We start from the raw sequence: 15,379 nt of genomic DNA on the forward strand, positions 1-15,379 counted from the left end.
AGAGTCTAAACTAAGGTGTGTCTAATAGGTTTTATATCACTGCGATGATACATCATATATTTAAGGGAGGAAACATTTGTTTTGACTCAGAGCTCCAGTCCAAAGTTGCTTGGCCCCATTGCTGGAGGCCTGTGGGTGAGGTGGAACATTCTAACAGTCGGGGTGTAGTGGAGCAAAGCTGCTTACCTCATGGATTCCCCAGAGACAAAGAGACACAGACCAATAGAAAGGGGCATAGGAACAAGATAGAACTTTCCAGAGCATGCCCCGTGGCTTATTTCCTTAAGTTAAGCCCTTCCTTCCAGTAATACAATCATATTCTGAATTCATCAAGGGCTTAATCCACTGATTAGGTCAGAACCTTCAGAATCCAATCACTTCCTCAAAGTCCATCAGATGGCAAGCAAGACTTTAACACACAAGCCTTTTAGAGGGGGAGACATCATATCCAAACCAGCAGGAAGGAAGGCTGATGCAAGACCTTGCATGGGAAGAACCAACTGAACTGAACTTGCTAACTGTATCTGAGGTGGGAATGTGGGACGGGAGAAAGATATAGTCCTTCTTAGTTTCCCAGAGTGGGATTGCTTGGAATAAAGATAGTTCCATTGGCATTTACAAGTGGGATAGTGATGCTTTTAGTTTCAAATGCACTGAGTCAGAGAATGCAATAAGATATTGAAATGAAAATGTCTGGGACCTGGTTGGTAATTCAAAACTGTAATCTTAGTATAGAAATTTGAGATATATCCAATTGATGCTGAAAATATAATACAATTTTGGTAAACTAAAAAAATCAGCAAATACTTATATGCCCTCTATAAGGGTATATGGCTACCTCTGAGGGGGGACCATATCAAGACAAGAGTAGAGAGTCAGAGATTTACAGTTTGCATGTTGAGTATAAGGGTAAGTGGGAATGATGTGTCCTAGTTAGGGTTACTATTGCTATGTTGAAACACCACGACCAAAAGCAAGTTGTGGAGGAAAGGGTATGTTTGGCTCACACTTTCACATTGTAGTCCATCACTGAAGGAAGTCAGGACAGGAACTCAAACAGGGCAGGGACCTGGAGGCAGGAGCTGATGCAGAGGCCGTGGAGGAGTTACTGGCTTGCTCCTAATGGCTTGCTCAACCTGCTTTCTTATAAAAGCCAGGACCACCAGCTCAGGGGAGGCACTACCTGCAGTGATCTGGGCCCTCTCCCATCAATCACTAATTAATAAAATACCTTACGGTTGGATCTTATGGAGGCTTTTTTTTAAAATCAAGGTTCCCTCTTTACAGATGGCTCTAGCTTGTGTCAAGTTGACATAAAACTAGCCAGCACAATGGGTCAAAGAAAGAGTAGAAACAAGAAAATGTATATGAATGAGGGCCAAGGAAAGAAGAACGTTTCAAACAGAAACTAAAGAGAATAAAGACCCAGAGAATGCTGAGGGATCTAGCCCCTAGGAAGTAACTGGTACCCCTTGTGTGACCAATTCTCTATTAATAAGTGTGGAAATAATGAAGATCATTTTAATTCACTAAACATTTTCACTCGCTATCACTGTCTTCTTTTGCAAACTGGTCAGGTCTCACAAAATTCAGACCTAGTTCACATATTTTTCTTTTTTTTTAATTATAGAGATGAAATTTTGGACTACATTAATTCTAGACAAGAAGCTGAAGAGAAATCATCATATCTTATCATTTCTGACCTCACATTTGGTGTTATAGTATAACACTAAAAAATGGGAATACGTTTAAGGAATTATCTTACTGTTCTAAGGGCTCTTGTCCAACCATATTAAGATCGCCCCTGCCTATCTCAGATCATATTCTACATAAAGAATATCATTCTGTTTGGATTATTAATTGCTGCAAAAGTAGGGTTAAAGTTTGAGTCACATAAAAATGCTTTGGAACTGAAGTCTCTGAAATTTTGACCACTACAAACAGAGTGTATTTAACTTAAGCGCCACTTCTACTTAGAGAATGGACCCTATAAAGAAAGTAAGTCATACTCTTGGTATCTGTTCCTTGGGTGGAGCACACACATAGCTCACTTTCAGAAGTTATTTGGTTTCTTAAATATTTAGCAGTTTCAGATCTAAGTCTTAACTGTCTGTGACTCAGCTGCAGTGTGATCTTTTCACTTCTCCAAAGTCACTCAACTATGTCATCCTTATTTCCTGTCCTGAAAGAAGCTAGCCTCAGAGGATGCTGAAAGGGTTAAGGTAGAATGTCTGAAAAGTGGAAGAGCACAGCTCTCCAGAGGTAGCTTCTTATCTCTCTCCTTACGTGTGTGTGTGTGTGTGTGTGTGTGTGTGTGTGTGTGTGTGTGTGTGTGTACGTGCATGTGTGGGCATATGCCCATATGTGGTGTATGTGTGTATTTGGTTGTAAGTGCAGATGTATGGAGGCAAAGAGCAACCTCAGATATCTTTCCTCAGGAGTCATCTACCTTGTTTTGTGAGACAAGGTCCTCACTGGGATCTGGAGCTTGTCAATTAGGCTAAGCTGGCTGGCCAGTGAGCCCCAAGAATCAACCTGTTTCCACCTCTCCAGCACTGGCATTGCAAATTGAGTTACTACCCCTGGCTTTTTAAATTTTTTTTTACTTATTTATATTTTGAGACAAGGTCTTTCTATGTTTACCTGGCTGGCATGGAACTCACTATGTAGACCAGTCCACCCTCAAACTCATAAAGATCTGTCTGCCTATGACACCCAAATACTAGGATTAAAGGCATGTGCCACCAATGCCGGCCCACACTTGACTTTATGTGGGCTCTGAGAATCAAACTCAGGTTCTCCTGCTTTCAAGGGAGTACTTACTATACCAAATGAGCCCCTTACCTCTTTCTTTGGAAAAATTGTTCTTGGAATTGTATTACAGAAGCTGAAAAGGCAATCTACTAAGTACAAGGCAGACAAAACCTACCCTACAACAGTGGCCCAGAAGCCCAAGAATATCAAGAAAAACAGATACAAGGATATTTTGCCCTGTAAGTTCCATTTCTTCCTGTAAGCTTATACTTCCAGTTTTATCCACCTCTCTACTTTTTAACCAAGTACTTGTTCTTAACCTTGGAATATGGCACTGACAAACCAATTGTACTATTTATGACTACAAAAGAACATTCATCCGTTCAATTACTTGTTCACTTATCAAACACTTTTAACAACCACTCTTCTTGAGATCTGACTGAACCCTCAATGTTGGACTCCTTAGTTACACCGTGTCTTTCTCTTGTGTTCCAGATGACCATAGCCTGGTAGAGCTGAACCTGATAACTTCTGATGAGGATTCCAGCTATATCAATGCCAGCTTTATTAAGGTAGATGGAGAGGAAATAAAAGCACTCCATATTTTTCTGAGCACCTAAAATGGGATGGGGAGAGGACCAGGGAGAAGATGCTGTCTGTTGTCACCTCATGTGATTTCTGTTCCCTTTAGGGTGTCTACGGACCCAGGGCTTATATTGCCACCCAGGGTCCTTTATCTACAACTGTCCTGGACTTTTGGAGGATGATTTGGGAATATCGTGTCTTGGTGAGTGTCAAGTTGCTCTTTGAGCTTTGGTGGAGGGGGCAGGATGCAGGATGTGACTGAGGTTTCCCAGCTGTGCTTTTCTTATGGTTTGGTGAGATTTCAGAGTGCAGGTACCTTTTATCAATATTACGATGTATTCGTGTTCAAGAAAATGAAAGCTGATACCTTGACAGGCTCTCTTGGTAACAAGAATGCTGGTAAGAGAACAGGGAAGTGGGGACAGAAAGAAGGAAGAGTAAGACCATCTCCTAAGTCCACTGGGGTTTCTTTTTGTGTTAGAAAGCAAAGCCGACAGAAAAACAACACTTGATACTTTCTGATTCCGGGACTCATGCAGGACTGTCTTCTCTAACTCTGTAGATGTTCAAATTTCTGTGTCTTGCCTTCAGGTCATTGTCATGGCGTGTATGGAGTTTGAAATGGGAAAGGTGAGTTGCTTTTCAGTCCTGGTAGACCTAAAGGTAAAGTAAGGAGGGCAATGGTGGTAGAACTTTCTTTAAGTGTGTCTGGGGAAAACCATACCATTTTCCCAGTTTTCAGTTTGGGGATACCACATGTTGTATAGGGGGCTTCACCTCCGAGAACCCCTTTTATCCATTTTTCCAGTAACTCTTGTGCTCTAAAGTTAAAGGAAGAAAGAAAGGAAGTAAAGGAGAAAAGAATGTCACTTTCTTTCTGATAATCAGATGTTTTAACTGTCCATTAGAGACTCACCCTGTGCTGCCCCAAACAGCATCCACCACCACATGTAGCTGTTAAGCACTTGCCAGGGATTGCATGGAGGAAGGACTCAATGGTTTTATTTTAATTGCTTTAAAACTAAAACTTCAGCTATTGAAAAATGTATTTTGGGGTATGTGGAACTTTTTCAAAGATAAATTTGATTTACTATAACTGAAAATATTTCCAGTGAAAATTTAGCATTCTACTTGAGTGATATGTGTAAAATTTACATAAGATTTTAATATTTGTTAAAATAACAAGGCAAGCACATATATACTATTGTATCTGGATTACATGTTAAATATTTTGGTATAAATATTGGGCTAAAATGCATTTCACCTATTTTCATTTTTAAATGTGGTGTTAGAAAATTTAAACCTAACAGTGTGACTGGCATTTCTGTTCTAATCTACTGTGGCCATTCCGAGTTGGGAATTCCAATCACAATTGGGGGGATCTGGCTCTTAACTAGTGCAACTGTTTTAGTCAACAATTTCAGGGTTTTTGAGATGCTGAACATAGGTCAGCAATCACTATTTCTACTCTTCAGACTCCTAGGAAGTCTATAATTCAGACATCCTTTAATGTCTGTTTTTTATCCTTTGGAGATTCCTGATCATGTTGCTAGAGTTGAATTCCAAGGGGGTTAGCCGTGCCTAACCTAAGATGAAGGACACAGAGCTGCTTCTGGATGAGGGAATGGGTTTCATCTTGCAGGAGAGACTAGACTATATGGAGGGAAACCATTACCTTCTGTTTTATGCAACAGAAAAAGTGTGAACGCTATTGGGCTGAGCCAGGAGAGACACAGCTGCAGTTTGGCCCTTTTTCTATATTCTGTGTAAGTATGATGTGTTTCTGTTATGGCTAAGCAAAGCCTCCAGGATCTACATTTTAAAGAGCGTGCCCTTGAAATTGCTGATAATTTAATTTTCTCCTTAGGAAGCTGAGAAAAAGAAATCTGATTATATAATAAGGACTCTGAAAGCCAAGTTCAATAATGTAAGTATAGAACAGCAGTGATAAAGCTGAGAGCCTACTGAGATAAGACAGGTAAACATGTATGTGTGTGACTCAGGCTGGGCATACAGTTATGGGGAGAGTTAGGGCCTTTGGTGTCTTGAGTAAGTCTTCATAGTCATAAGACATTCTGCCCCCAATCTGTTTCACACCACAGCACACACAAAAGTGATATTGGTAGTATGAATAGAGGTATTATGAACAGTGGTTAGACATTAGGGACCAACATGACAGCTGATGATGATGCCTTAGACTCTACCCTGCCTTGCTAAAGGTCAGGGGATTCAATATACCAGTATGTCTGTGAACTATTTGAGACATGCTAATTTGAGGAAGATTTGGTTTGTACTATTTTCATATCTACCTCCTCTTATATAGGTGGGTTGTTAAGGATAAGACAATGGAAAACATCCTCATATTACTTTCAGTTATTTTCATAAGGCTTGAGAGGTATATAGAAGAAAGCAGAATTGCAAGAATAAAAGGCTACAGATGGAACTTAATCAGACTAACCTTTTAGTAGAATGGGGTAGAAGCCTAACCTTGAATTCTCCATTTGTTCTATTTTTTTAATAGAAAACTAGAATTATTTACCAGTTTCATTATAAGAATTGGCCAGACCATGATGTGCCTTCATCTATAGACCCCATCCTTGAGCTCATCTGGGATATACGTTGTTACCAAGAAGACGACTGTGTTCCCATATGTGTTCATTGCAGGTGAGATGCTGTGAGTGAACTTTCCATTGAGAACAAGCAAAATGAGGCTGTGGTTGGGGTGCAATTCAAGAAAAACAGTCAAGAGCTGAAACAATCTAGTATAAATTCAACTGGTGCATTAAATTCATTTCTTTAAGATTTGTTTGTGTGTGTATGCACATATGTGCACCCATGTACATGTGTCACAGCCTACATGTAGAGATCCAAACACAACTTTGGGGAGATGATTGTCTCCCCAAAGACAACCACGTGGGTTCTGGGGATCGAACTCAGGTCATTAGGCAAAGGCAGCAAGAACCTTTACTCATTGAAACATTTTGCTGAACATAAAATTTCTTTAAAGTTATTTATGAACAGTGGTTCTGGGAACTCTCATGTGAAGCTGCCAATACCTGTGGCATGACACACATGTTCTGGGACATGGTAGGACTTGAAAAGTTTCATTTCCTCCCTCCTCAAGTCTACTAAGGAATTTTCCAACCATCGTCAGTTCTCTCTCTCAACAAGTGCACGTGCTACCGTGGTCTTCTGTTTCAGTGCCGGCTGCGGGAGGACCGGTGTCATCTGTGCTGTTGATTACACACGGATGCTGCTGAAAGATGGGGTGAGTTTCCCAGCAAACACTTCCTGTCTTCTTGCTGCATGCATCTTCCACTTTCAGAACATCTTCACTACTCACCTTTTCTTACAGGGTGGGTTATTTGTAAATCTACCCTGTTATATGATTAAATTAGTTCCTAAGATGGTGATTCTGAAGGTGTGGTCCCCGGGGGAGAAGGTATAGCTTAAAAATAATGTACTTGTCTTATGACAGGAGGCCCTAAGTTTGATCTCCAACATGATGAAGTACAATTCTCTGGGATCAACATTACATGAGAAATGGTTAGAAATATAAATTATGGACTCCTGCCCACTGATGAATCTAGAAAGTTTGGAGGGTGTGAGCCAACAAGCCCTCTGGGTGATGCTGAGAAATGTTCAAGTTAGAGAACTGCTGCCCTGAATTGTTTATTTACCCCTTCGCTATCCAAACTGTTTTAGTAGATGGATTCAACGTACTACAATCAAGCTTTGTGCTGTTGTCTAGAAATGTGTGTGTGTGTGTGTGTGTGTTCGCATGGATATGTGCATGGATGTGCGTGTAGGGTGCATATGTGGAAATTCATATTGGGGTCTCTCTTACTTTTTTTTCTATCTTTTTTTTTTTTTTTTTAAAGATTTATTTATTTATTTATTTATTTATTTATTTATTTATTATGTGTACAGTGCTTTGTCTGCATGGTCAGAAGAGGGCACCAGATCTCATTACAGATGGTTGTGAGCCACCATGTGGTTGCTGGGAATTGAACTCAGGACCTCTGGAAGAACAGCCAGCACTCTTAACCGCTGAGCCATCTCCCCAGCCCTCTATCTTTTTTTTTTTGAGGCAGAGTCTCTACTGAATCTTAATTTTGATAGGCTGGCTGACAATGGGCTCCAGGGACCCGTTTGTCTCCCTGAGCACTGGGATTTTAGACAGGCCTGGCTCTCACGTGCGTGCTTGGGATCTGAACTCAGGTCCTCATTCTTGCATGGCATGCTCTTTACCAAGTGAGCTATCTCTCCATCTCTAGGGAAAAAAAACATTTTTTTTTTCCAAGACAGAGTTTCTCTGTGTAGCCCTGGCTGTCCTGGAACTCACTCTGTAGTCCAGGCTGACCTCGAACACAATCTGATCTACCTTTGCCTCCTGAGTGCTGGGATTAAAGGCGTGTGCCACCATACCTGGCCAATTAAAAAAATTAAACATTTTATGTGAGTGGGTATTAGACCTGTTTGTATATCTGTGTGCCTTTTACATGCCTAGTGCCCATAGAGGCCACAAGAGAACACCAGTCCTTGGAAATTAGTTACAGATAGTTGTGAGCTACCAAGTATATGCAGGGAATAGAACCTGGGTTCTCTGGAAAAGCCAGCGTTTTAGCTGCTGAGTTATCTTGCCAGTCCTTAGAAATCAGTTTTTATGTCTGTTAGGAAATGAGAAGTTTAAAATAGGGCTTTAGATTTTCTAACTTCTTTTATTTCATAAAACCTCAGATGAATTATCTATTAAGCCTTATCTTTGTGGCATTAGACATTTTATCACCATGTAAAATTGTTCTAAATTATATTAGTCTTTTCTAGTGACAACACCAGCCTCTAAATCAGTGTTTCTCAATCTGTAGATGACAACCCCTTTGGGGTCAAATGACCCTTTCAGAAGGGTTGTCTAAGACCATCAGAAAACACAGATATTTACATTACAATTCATAATAGTAGCAAAGTTACAATTATGAAGTAGCAATGAAAATATCTTTATGGTTGAGGATCACTATAACATGAGGAACACCCAATGTGTATTAAAGGGTCACAGTATTAGGAAGGTTGAGACTACTGCTCTAAATCATGGTGAAAATTATAAGAAACTACTGGCTTTCAAAATGCATCCTTGGGGCTAGAGATAATGGCTCAGGGGTGAAGAGCACTGGCTGCTCTTGCAGAAGTTTGGTTCTCAACAACCACATGTCAGTTCACAGTCGTCAGTAACTCCAGGTCCAAGGGATCCAATGCCCTCTTCTGCCCTTTGTGGGTACCAGGCACCCAAGTGGTGCATTTACACGCAAACACTCATACACATAAAATAAAAACACATATTTTGTAGTGCATTCTTGGGGCTAGGGATATAGTTCAGTTGGTACAGCGGTTGGCTAACAATGCTTTATGGTTGATCTGTCTAAGCTGTGTAAACCTGGGTCATGAGTATGGTGGCACACACCTATAACCCTAGCATTTGGAAGGTAGAAGAAGCTGAAGGTCATCCTTGTCTACACAGCCAGTTTAAGGCCAGCTTGGGCTAAACGAAACCCTGTCAGAAAGAAGGAAAGAGAGGGAGGGAAGGAGAGAGGGAAAAGGCATTCTTTTCTTGGTGTTGTTCTATATTAGAGGAATGGGCGTCACAGGAATACAAAACTATGAGAAAACGGCACGGTTTGTTAGCAAAAAATAAAAAGGAGTAAAAGAGTTTTCTCTTTGACTTGACAGATAGTTCCTGAGAACTTCAGCATTTTTAGTTTGATCCAGGAAATGCGAACACAGAGGCCTTCACTAGTTCAAACTCAGGTAAAGACTGGTGAAGAGATGACGGGGTGTGTCTGTGTTCACGGTGACACGCCCAGAGCTGCTGAGTATGCAGGCGACACTAACTTGTTGCTGTGTGGTTTCCTCTAACTCTGGATTTCCCTGGTCTTCATGCAGCCCTTGTCCTGGGTCAGGTTATTTTCATTCCTCATATTTTACTGTCTACAATATTATTTCTTGCTTACAAAAGAAATTGAAAACAATTCAGTGAGTTTGACTTATTAGAAAGAACCGGCCACTGTTATGGGTCATAAGTTAACTTGAAGTTTTGCAGTTACAAATCCATCTACAAAGCCACAGAAAATCAGGGACTTGCCATTTCTACTTCAAGAAATGATATAATCTCTACATTAGGAAGCAATGAGGAAGGAAATTAGAATAAGCAGATGCCTGTTACATCTGTTACTTCTGTTGCTTCTCTTACCATTTCCTACAACCTTTGAACCCGTGCTAGATTGCCCACACTGGTCTATTTCACCAGGAAGACTCTTCTGAGCCCAAATCTCTCATTGCCTATAGTATTAATTTCACACATATTTATACACCAATAACTTCACTCAACTTTATACAGTTACACATCTTTAACATGGAGCTTAGCATTTATCCACTCAGCGATTCACTCATGCATTTAAGTTTTTATTGATATTTATTATGTATAAGACATTTTTGTATATTTTTTAAGAATTGTCTTTAAGTAGAAAGACCTTGACGTGTTTCAAGTCCCTTACAAATGAACTTGCACACAAGTTTGAGATGAAGCAGTTCAAAGTGGCAGTTTAGATATTTTAATGTACAGTTGTGAATGAAGGGAAAAAATGAAGAGCTATTAATACAAAAGTGTCTGTTTGGCCCACACAGGTTTTCCATGAGCAGGTTGTGGAAAAAATAATTTTTCATGTGTTGCCTGTAGGTGTTTTCTATATTCAACTATGAGGGGAAAGTTTATGTGAACTGGAAGTCTTAGATGGCTTAGTGCTGTCAGGCTTGAAAGGAAGGTAATGCATATAAATTCACAGACACCGGGAAGCATGAGCCTTGTTATATGAACTGCAGTGTTAAATTAATAAGCATAGCCTATTTCAGAAAATTCCATCTCTGTCGGCCTAGTTTTAGGAGTTTGAAGGGAACCGAAGAAGCTTTCCTATTTCAGCACTGTTACTAACTAGCTAAACAAATCTAACGGTTGTAGCTGATTCTTCTGACACTGCAAAATGGCAATCTGGCCAGATGATGCTTCCTGTTTTAGTCCCATTCTCACTCAGTCTCTGCCTTTATCTCTGTCTCTCTCTCTGACAGGGTCTTATCTCATACCCCAGTCTGGCTTAGAATTTAATATTGAGGGCCAGGCTGGCCTTGAAGTTGCAACAATCCTTCTGCCTCAGCTTCCTGAGTGCTGGGATTACAGAAGTGAACCACAATTGCTGGCTACGTTTTCTGTCTTAAAAAATGATAGCATTCCATGACTATGTTGGGTGTTAGAGATGCTACATTGTTCTCCTGCTAAAAAACCCCCGTTGAAACATCCTTTATTTGTATGGGATTGTGTAAAGTATGAGAGGAAGTGCTTCAGGAAGAAGAAAGGCCAAAATGAAGTATTACAAGTATTACAAGCCATAAACCTTGTAATACATGGTAAGAATAGAGGTCTCATTTCTCTACATTGAATCCTTTTGTAACCACAGATTTTCAACTTTTTATTCAGTGGTTTACTTTTCTTTGGTATCTTTATTAGGACAAAATTTCAGCAACTTGATCTAAATACACTAAACTAAGTCAGAAGATTCAGTTTATAAGTCACATGCAGGAATTACTTCTGAATGGCCTTTGACAAACTGACTGTAAACAGGTATAATAGCCTTCTACCTCATAGAGCAATTGTGAAGGTCAAATTAGAAAACACATATTGAAGTTATCAATTCATATACCACCCATTACCTGATTTTTTTTCCATAAATGAAGGTGATTTACTCAAGATACATCTAGAATAACATGTAAACAAAAAATGCTAGCAAAGAAAACAGAGATGAAAGATAAAAAGGAAAAAGTAGGGTTAGAATATGAAAGAAACATGGCATAAAATCCTTGTGTGATAGCTAGAGTTATGTAAAGTAAGTATTTCTCATAGCCTAAAAGTATGCACAGATCTGCAGTGAATGATGGAGCATACAGCGCTGTTTACTGAGTTTAATAACATGTTGATAGATGTTCCTGTTTTGAAATCAGTTTCTGTAATTCACCTAATGTTTTTGTGTTCTTCATTTGCCTGGCTTGTGATACTCTCCAGGAACAATACGAACTGGTCTATAGTGCTGTGTTAGAACTATTTAAGAGGCATATGGATATTATTGGAGATGAACACTCTGGAAGAGAGGTAATGTTGAAATTACATATTATTTTTTTCATATGTTTTTGGCCAAAGTATTTGTAGGGCTTATGTATGGTCACACCTGAATTGGAATGTCAGGATTTCATAGGGCTATGTCAAAATCTCCTGTAGAGGACAAATTAATTTGGGGTAGTTTAACTTAGAAAATTCACAACTTGATTACCTTATTACATATAATTTTCAGCTAAATTTAGAAGCTGAATTCAATTAGGGCAAGCATGTGTTTTGATCCCAAGTTTTAGGCAATTTATTGGCAAGTTAAATTTGAATTCATAAATTTATAGGTGAGTGCTTTTTCAGGTTCCATCTGTCTTACTTTATAGCATACATCTCACAAATTTTTTTTTAAATTGAGCTAGGTGTTGTGACACATTTCTTTAATCCCAGAGACAGAGGCAGGTGGATCTCTGTGAGTTTGGAGGCCAGCTTGGTGAGTTCCAGGCTAGCCAGGGCTACACAGTGAGACCCTGTCTCAAAGAACAAAAAAAATAACAGAACAAAATTGAATATATTTATAATATATAATATGTTTTAAAGTTTGTATACATTGTGTAATGACTAAATCAAACTAATTAACATATTCATTACTTTATATATTTATAAAGACCTATAGTCTATGCAGTTTCTAATACATAATACCTCATCATTAACTGTAGTCACTGTATTTTATAGTAAACCTCTTGAATTTATTCTTTTTAATCTAGTTGAAATTTTGTTTGTTTTTGTTTTTGTTTTGGGGTTTGTTTTTGTTTTTTTGTTTTCCCAGACAGGGTTTCTTTGTATAGGCTGTCCTGGAACTCACTTTGTAGGCCAGGATGGCCTTGAACTCAGATTTGTCTGCCTCTGCCTCCCATGTGCTGAGATTAAAGGTGTGTGCCATCACCACAGGGCTCTAGTTGAAATTTTGTATCTGTTGACCAACATTGCCTCAAAATCTTCCTCTTTCTAGTCTCTGGTAGTTACCATTCTGCTCTGTGTCTATGAATTTGGATTATTTTAGAGTCTATGTAGGAATTATGCAGTATTTGTCTTTCCATGTTTAGCTTATTTTACTTAGCACAATGTCCTCTAGGTTCATTCATGTTGCCAAAAACAAAAAAGATTTTATTTATTTTATATATATGAGTGCTCTATCTGCATGTACAACTTTATGCCAGAAGAGGCCATCAGATCTCACTAGAGATGGTTGTAAGCCACCATGGTTGCTGGGAATTAAACTCAGAACCTCTGGAAGAGCAGTCAATACTTTTAGCCAATGAGTCATCTTTCCAGACTCCCACCCCCACTTTACTATTTTTTTAATGGTACTTGGAATTGAACATGGGGCCTTGTGAATGCCAGGCAATTGCTTTAGCGCTCTGAGCTATATCACCAGCTCTGGTTTTCAACTTTTTAATTTTGAGACAGGGTTTTGCTAAGTTGTGCAGGCTGGCCTTGAACTTATGATTCTCTAGCCCCAGTCTGCTAAGCAGCTGAAATTATAAGCCTGTGTCACCATGCCTGGCACTGTGTGTGTGTGTGTGTACCTACCAGTGCAGATGCATGTACAGGCCAGAGGTTAACACTAGGATGCCTTCCTCAGTGAAATTAAACCTCTTTGTTTTGACTAGACTGCCTAGCCAGAAAGCCCTCTCTCCCCTGGATCTACCTGTCTCTTGCCTTCAATATTGGGATTAGGTTCATCAGACTTGGCTTTTATGTGATTTCTGGGGGTCTAAACACATGTCCTCTTCCAGGCCATTCTTTCCCTCTTTTTAAAAGGGGTAATAGTATTCCTTTATAATACTACTGTAATAGCATGTGAATATATGCTACATTTTCTATATCCATTCATCTATGGATGGATACTTGGTTTGGCTCCATAACTTGTCTATTGTGAATATGCCACATATGAGTACACTACATTGATTTTATTTCCTCTAGAAATACCAGAAGTTGCACTGATAAATTATATGATAGTTCTGTTTTTAATTTTTTGAGGGCCCTGCATACTGATTTTTCATAATACACATACTAGTTCACGTTTCCACTGACAGTATATAAATGGGCCTCTTCTATCCCCCCAGTCCTGGGGATTGAACCAGACTCTTTTGTTTCCATTATTGATTAAATCACCTTACTAGTTGAGTTCTATTTAGATTTTCTATTTCTCCCTTAACCAACCAATTTTGGTAGGATGAGTATCTCTAAAATCTTAATCATTTTATCTAGGTTATCCAATTTGTTAGCATGCCATCAATATATGTGGCACTCCTATGCAATTGTTCATAGTATTTTAATTCTTTTTGTTTCCACAAGACCGGTAGTAATGTCCACATTTTCATCTTGTGTGTGAGGCTGGTTCCATGTGTAGATATGTGAAGGCCAGAGGTCAACTTCGGATGTCACTCTTCAGGAGCCATCAACCTTAGTTTTTGAGATGAGTCTCTCACTGGGACTCAGGAGTCACTGATTAGGATAGGCTAACTATCAGGAACCCCAGGGGTCCTCTGTCCACCTCTCTAGTATTGGGATTACAGGTGTGTTACACCATGCCAAATTTTTTAAATTTTAGGGGCCTATTCTGGGAATTGAGCATAAGCACTTTACCAAATGTGCTAGGAGTTCACTCCCTGTGTTCTCACTTTTGATTAATACTTTGATTTTTTTTTTTTTTTTTTTTGAGACAGAGTTTCTCTGTGTAGCCCTGGCTGTCCTGGAACTCACACTGTAGACCAGGCTGGCCTTGAATTCAGAGAGATCCACCTGCCTCTGCCTCCAGAGTTCAGGGATTAAAGGCATGTGCCATCTCTGCCTGGTGAATTTTTTTCCTTAATGTGACTAAAGCATAATCACTTTTATTGATCTTTTGAATTTATTCAGTTTTTCCATTTTTCATGTTCCCTATTTCATTTATCTCCACTGTAATCTTTAATATTTCCTTGCTGCTGCAAAGTTTGAGTTTGATTTTAGTCACTCCCCCACACACATACCTAGTTCCTTAAAATGGAAAGTTAGGCTGTTCAATTGGGATCTTTCTTTTTAAAACAAATATATCATTTATTTTATACTAATTCATCCAAGCTAAATAAACATATTGCTTTATATCTAATACAATATTTTATTAATTCTTTAAGAATTTATTACAGGGCTGGAGAGATGGCTCAGAGGTTAAGAGCACTGACTGCTCTTCCAGAGGTCCTGAGTTCAATTCCCAGCACCCACATGGTGGCTCACAACCATCTGTAATGAGGTCTGGCGCCCTCTTCTGTGTATATAATAAATAAATAAATCTTTAAAAAAAAGAATTTATTACAATATATTTTGATAATGTTTACCCCTACTTCTCCCCCTAATTCTTCCCAGAACTCACACTCGTGTCTCTACCCCTTCTTAATTTTGTGTCCTCTTTTGTAAAAAATAACCCACCAGCTCTAATTTGTGCTGCTCAATGTACTCATGGGTGTGGGACCAGCCGCTGGAGCAAGGGTGACTACCAGGAGCCACACCCTGAATAAAGCCGGACTCTCCCTTCTCCAGAAGCCATCGACTGTCCACAGCAACTTAGTTGGGCTTAGATATTATTGAGCCCATGTCCCACTTCCATGCTTGAATGTTGACTGGCTTGATTTTATGGAGGTCTTGTGCAGACAAGACTGCTGGCTTGATTTCATGAATGCAGTGGTCCCATCACGTCCAGAATGGACTCTTTCAGTCCATTCCTCCCTGAGCTTTCTCTCCCCCTTTCCATGATGGTCCCTGGGCCGTCTGTGTGTGTGTGTGTGTGTGTGTGTGTGTGTGTGTGTGTGTGTGTGTGTGTGTGTGTGTTGGGGAGTGGGAATGTTGTATTACTTC

General features: G+C 39.5%; 1 protein-coding gene across 1 annotated transcript in view; it reads left to right on the plus strand.

Annotated features, from left to right (window-relative positions):
• Nucleotides 1-15,379, plus strand: part of Ptpn22 (protein tyrosine phosphatase non-receptor type 22) — a 62,328-nt gene that overhangs the window by 26,010 nt on the left and 20,939 nt on the right. The window contains exons 5-14 of the mRNA XM_052730275.1: nucleotides 2,885-2,993; nucleotides 3,250-3,326; nucleotides 3,446-3,541; nucleotides 3,931-3,969; nucleotides 5,034-5,105; nucleotides 5,207-5,266; nucleotides 5,861-6,003; nucleotides 6,541-6,607; nucleotides 9,064-9,141; nucleotides 11,444-11,530. Coding sequence (XP_052586235.1) covers nucleotides 2,885-2,993; nucleotides 3,250-3,326; nucleotides 3,446-3,541; nucleotides 3,931-3,969; nucleotides 5,034-5,105; nucleotides 5,207-5,266; nucleotides 5,861-6,003; nucleotides 6,541-6,607; nucleotides 9,064-9,141; nucleotides 11,444-11,530 — 828 coding nt within the window. The remainder of the gene's footprint in view (nucleotides 1-2,884; nucleotides 2,994-3,249; nucleotides 3,327-3,445; nucleotides 3,542-3,930; nucleotides 3,970-5,033; nucleotides 5,106-5,206; nucleotides 5,267-5,860; nucleotides 6,004-6,540; nucleotides 6,608-9,063; nucleotides 9,142-11,443; nucleotides 11,531-15,379) is intronic.

This window comes from Peromyscus californicus, unplaced genomic scaffold, assembly GCF_007827085.1.
Source record: "Peromyscus californicus insignis strain IS unplaced genomic scaffold, ASM782708v3 Scaffold_9__1_contigs__length_137607984, whole genome shotgun sequence".
NCBI classification, from domain to species: domain Eukaryota; kingdom Metazoa; phylum Chordata; class Mammalia; order Rodentia; family Cricetidae; genus Peromyscus; species Peromyscus californicus.